General features: G+C 52.2%; 1 protein-coding gene across 2 annotated transcripts; it reads right to left on the bottom strand.

Moving 5' to 3' along the window:
- Nucleotides 1-1,143: 1,143 nt before the first annotated feature.
- Nucleotides 1,144-2,827, bottom strand: LOC127296899 (uncharacterized). Of its 2 annotated transcripts, XM_051327134.1 has the most exons (5): nt 2,501-2,827; nt 2,076-2,318; nt 1,856-1,959; nt 1,617-1,769; nt 1,144-1,478 (listed from the first exon to the last, which is right to left on the bottom strand). In XM_051327134.1, the coding sequence occupies exons 2-5, from the start codon at nt 2,188-2,190 to the stop codon at nt 1,323-1,325; spliced, it is 528 nt and encodes a 175-aa protein (XP_051183094.1). In that variant the 5' UTR covers nt 2,191-2,318; nt 2,501-2,827; the 3' UTR covers nt 1,144-1,322. The 2 variants fall into 2 exon arrangements, with proteins under 2 accessions (XP_051183094.1, XP_051183095.1); XM_051327135.2 differs by lacking the exon at nt 2,501-2,827 and having other exon boundaries at nt 2,076-2,494.
- Between the last annotated feature and the right edge of the window lie 2,246 nt (nt 2,828-5,073).

Below are 5,073 nucleotides of genomic sequence, written 5' to 3'. Positions count from 1 at the left end.
CGCGCGCAGTTCAGCATGGCTGCCCCACGGCAGAGGTGGTAGATTCCGACGGATCTCCTTGCCGGAGTCCTCCGCGGCGGCGAGAAGCGGGAGCGGCGGCCAGCGACCAGCGGCGACCGGCCGGGGAGGAGCGGGAGCGGCGGACAGTGGCCTGCTGCGGAGTTGACCGACGGCGTCGCGTGCAGACGCGGCTCCAGGCGAAGGCGGATCTTGGCCGCGCGCATGGAAGCGAGGAAGAAGATGGACGGGATATTTTCTGCCTTTGGTTCAGCGGGACCCACCCATGTGCGCGTGGACCACAACACACCGCGTGCCTGGCAGGACCCGGAGGATTTGATAAGTAATCGTCCGGGGGAACACCAGCTTTTCCCAATGGCGAATTGGCGATCGACATGGAAGTGAAACCCTGACCTCGAGTCGGATTCAAATTGGAAAGGAAGGCGGTTACTGCCTTTTGGAGTTTCGACAGGTTGCGTCACCTTCTTGCGATCGGATTCAGCACTACAATGTGCGAGCGAGGCCGTCTCGCTTCCGTGCAGCCTGCGTTTCCGTTTGCACGCCTGCAAGATCATTGATCGACTCGGACAACCATCTTCCGTGCAGCGTGTGCGTCTTCCGTGTTGTACACAGACGGGAGTTGCGGGAGAGCCTTCGGGAGGGTTGTTTTTGAAGGATTTTTCACAGATCATTGCATTCCTGCTGCTCGGCACAGCTGGGGCAAACCTGAAACAACATACTAGTACCATCCTCGCCTCGACTCTGTTAAAATATTTAACAGACTCTTGATTGTAAATTTCTTATTCTTCGCTTCTTATGACAAATTAAGCTGTATCGTTAACAAACTTGGCCCAGATATCACGACTCCGAGTCTCCTCTACAAGATGGTAACAAGTGTATGCTATCTATCTTTCTTTTTTTTGCGAAAATTCCGCCAATCTATTAATAATCAAGATGGTAACAAGTGTATGCTATCTTGACTCCTAGCCCAGCAGATGAACAATGGTGTAATGTGTAAAGCCTGTACAAGTGGTTGGTTTACTCTTTCAGTTAATGATGTACTCCTACTAGCTTGCAAACTTTTCCGATGTCCTCCGGTATTCTTTGGAATAGAAACATAAATTTTGGCCTTTGAATCATATGACAGTACTGGAGAAATATTTATCACTCTTGAGCAATATCTGTCTTAATAACTGGTGTGAAACTACATTCTTTAGATCATACATCCGGCAAGCAACTCACAGAACAAACAACCTTCTTCCTACTCTTCCCTAAATAATCTCTACTTTGAACAGCCAATGCAAGCCTACCATGCCATGCTTCTGCTATCTCGGCAGGAACCCATGCTGCGCGATCGGATCCTCGAACGCCATCACCTTCTCCCCTCGGGCGAAGCCGTTGCGGTCGTAGCACGAGACCTCGGAGACTTCCAGCTCCTTGCACGCCTTGACGAGCTCCTCCCCGACCCTCCGAGCAGCCTCCTGCTTGCCAAAAACGAACAGCTCAAAGCTCTAATTCAGCGGATGAACCATATACAGTTTTGTTCAGATGCAAATGCAATGTAAATTGGACAATGAAACAGAGACAGGTGGGGGGGGGGGGGGGTGGGGGTGATTTACCACGGTGCTGCATGAAGGGTCGCCGCAGATGGCCTCCTGCAGGGTGCTGGCATAGAAGAGCATCCTCTTGCCATGGTCGTCGACAAGCATGGCATAGAGCTGCCTGTTGGAGCAGAAGACAGACAGCCTGGGCTTGGTTGCCGTGCCGTTGAACTGCAGCAAGCAGGCAGGGATTCAGAGAGGACACACTTGGTAGCAGCTAACGGCAGCATCAGGTTGAAACCTCGGCGTCACCGTACCTTTTTCTGGTGCCTGCGGTTCCTGACCTTGGCGTTCTCTTTCCGTGCGCCGTGCCTCGCTGTGGCTTCGATCCTGGGATACACTCGCCTGTGCACAACCACGCCTGCACGCAGAAAGACGGAGAGGATGCAGTACATGTCATCGCCAAACTGCCCTGAGCCGGTGGGTCAGGCACAAGAGGGAAAAGCTAGACAGCGTTATTGTGTCAGTGTCACTCACCTGGCTGCACCGGAAAACGGAATGTGAAGCAACTATGGGTCGAGGTTAGGGAGCAGCTGGAGGTGGAGGGATACGGCGATGGTGGCTGGCCGAGCGTAGCACCTAGCAATGCCATCCTAATGGAACGAGGAGACCTGTGTGGGCGGGGCAATTCGTCGAACAGGTGACCCACGAGGAGCTGCTGCTCAGTCCCGCCAGCTGATTGGCAAAGGATTTTGACTCCGTGTATTCAGACTCTAGAGTCTAGAGTAGGTAGGAAATTTCAGTACAGACCATGGCTTTGCTCGTGATTGAAAAGGGATGCATAATGAACAAAACAAAGTTCAGACGATGCATAAAATTCAGAGTTGTCAGTTTCTAAATTGGTAGGGAAGAGGACGAGTTCACGGTCCCCAACTGAAATTGAGGAGTGAAACTGAACTCACGGTTGTCACTGTTTCCGCCTGCTCGTCGCTGCGCCACCGGGCGTGCAGTGCCGCGGTGCGAAGATACGGAGCCCGCCGGCCGCCGCGAGGTCCGAAGTCGCCGCGCCGCCGCGTGGGTCCGTGTCCTGCACTTCCGCTCGCCGCTGTGGCGCTGTGCCTGCGTCGCCGTCACCAGGATCACGACGTCGCGCGGCGCGTCCAATCTCCGCTCGCCGCTTGCGCCGTCAGCCACCGTGCACGCTCGCGCTTCACCCAATCTCAGGTTCTGTCTGTGGAAGTGACGTGAATAGAGCAAGCAACCAGCGTTTTTTTTTTCTCTAGTGAGAGTATCTCCAACCGTCTCTGATAGAAGAAATGGTCCAATCGCCGCCCGGATCCTTGTTTTCGCCGGGATCTGGGCTTTCATATATCCGGAGAGATCAGGTCACCTCCGTCCCCCCGAGGAACATTCGGGGAGTTCGAACGAAACAATAGCGCGGGAATCATCTGGTGGCCCCGACTTGTCGGCGACAGAGCCCGATCTTCGTCCTCCTCGTATCATCTTCGCGAGATACAGCGCGCGTGCGTTTGGGGAAGTTTTTAATTTAATAGATAGAAGAAATTTGTAGGCACGCGTGCAACATCAACAAATTACATATAAATACTTGGGAAAAACATAAACAAGACATATAAAAACTTTGAAAAAAATTTAAACTACTTCTTCCATGATGGCCCCGCCTCATCGTCTCACGCGCTTCCGGCTCATCACCTCCTCCGAAGAGGCGGTGTCGGTCAACGCGTCGGAGGAACTCGTGTCCTCCTTGCCGAAGGTGCACGACGGCTGCGCCTTCGCCTTCGCGTCCGCGTCTGCCTTCGCCCGGGCCGCCGCTTCCTCCTCCTCCTCCTCAGCCTCTTCCTCGTCCTGCTCCTTAGCATCTTCCTCGTTCTCGCTGTTCAGCGGCAGGGAATCGTCGCTGCTAGGCGTTGGAGCTCGGTCCCACCAATGGCGCCATCTAGGCGATTTCGCCTCGCTGTCTGTGTCCGATGGAAAAGAGAGACTGCTCATGCTGAAGGGTCCGACGACGACAGAGGATGGTGAAGAGATGAATGGCGACGGCCGGTAGATCGCATAACGTATATGTAGTGGTCTATCGATGAAGAGAGCGGTGGTTGCTCTTCGGCGGAGTTAGTGCTCCATTATGGCGGTTCGCGCGTCGAGGCCATTGCGACGGTTCCGACAAGGCATTTGGGCAGACCCAGGTCACTTCGCGATCCATTACGGCGGTTCAATACGTCGATGAACACGGTTGCCACTCTACGGTTCCCCTTCCCGGCGACTGTACCGTCACTATTTACGGGGTGGTTGAGCGTCAGCACGCGAACCCTGGGCTTGCTGTTGGGAAAATAAGCTTCCCCGGGCCAAATATTACATCCATTCGACGCTAAATAGCGTCAGATACGGTCTGAGGAGCCCCAATGACTGGAGATGCTCTGAACCGAGCAGGCAAATGTTGATGAGGCCCAAGTTGTCCACGACTATGTGAGTTGGCCGCCTGGAGAAGCGAAGTAGGAAACCCCCTCACAGTCTAGCACGTATGTCACTGCCAACGGGAGATGTCCGTCCTGAACTGCAATATGGCGCGAAGTGTTTGGGCTCTTTTTGATGAAAAACTGACAATGACACGCTTAATCAAGATGACCTTGCTAGATGACCTTGCTAGGGTGCTGGTGATGTTATGGGCGATCTGGTGGGCAAAACGCAAGGCCATTCATGACTCCAGTTGGATGTGTATTGGCTGAATTTCGGTCCAACACCTTTCAACAAGGAGGACCAGAGAAGGGGCACATGGTGCTGGAGAGGAATAGGGATGCTAGTTTGGGTCGGGGGGCTAGGTGGAGGGTGTCTTCGAGGAGGGTGTCATGACTGCCGCATTGGCGGATGGGCACTTCTCGGGATTGGCAGATGGGTACTTCTTGCTAGCGATGGCCACGAAGAGGGCTCGATAGACGAACATGATGAATTGCGTGCCCTTGCAGGTGATTCTGATACTTCTAGCAAAATTACTATCGAAAATGGTTGACATCTCAATGTTGAACCATTGCATATGTAGACATAATGAACCGAATTGTGCATTGAATTACTCATCTTAAATTCTGAAAGTATTCACATGTTTTATTGTGATAGAACGCTTCTGTGGTGACACAGCATACCACTGCATGGTGTAGTACGCAAGTCGTTGACATAACACAAGTGAAACACCGTTCCACTCATATTACATCCCTCGGAGTGGTACAACAGTAACATATGCGAGTCCAAGGCATGTCTATAGAAGGATACACGAACTATTTACAGAAGATCAACACAGCCTCCTACTTTACAGTGAGGTTAAACTTCAAATAAAGCTCCAGAAGAACGACTCGTAGCCTAACTTATTGCTAATTCTAGCTCTAGAGATACTTGGCTTGCTTATAAAACTCTAGCTACTTAGGTGCTAGGATTAGGGAAAAAGGTTCACTTCTATTACTAGTCTAAGTTTCCACTCTAGCTAATGCAGAAGTTGATTCTATTGACTTCTTTGATTGGATTCTTCATC

This window comes from Lolium perenne, chromosome 4, assembly GCF_019359855.2.
Source record: "Lolium perenne isolate Kyuss_39 chromosome 4, Kyuss_2.0, whole genome shotgun sequence".
NCBI lineage: Eukaryota > Viridiplantae > Streptophyta > Magnoliopsida > Poales > Poaceae > Lolium > Lolium perenne.
The sequence above is the reverse complement of the archived record's forward strand: the minus strand, read 5'-3'. Positions and strand labels throughout refer to the sequence as shown.

Bases quoted from the DNA above. Each gene is read 5' to 3' on its own strand.
- LOC127296899 (XM_051327134.1), bottom strand. From the start codon at position 2,190: ATGGCATTGCTAGGTGCTACGCTCGGCCAGCCACCATCGCCGTATCCC. The intron at 1,960-2,075 runs GTGAGTGACACT...TTCTGCGTGCAG, and splicing joins CCGTTTTCCGGTGCAGCCAG to GCGTGGTTGTGCACAGGCGA. The intron at 1,479-1,616 runs GTAAATCACCCC...TTTGGCAAGCAG, and splicing joins ACCCTTCATGCAGCACCGTG to GAGGCTGCTCGGAGGGTCGG.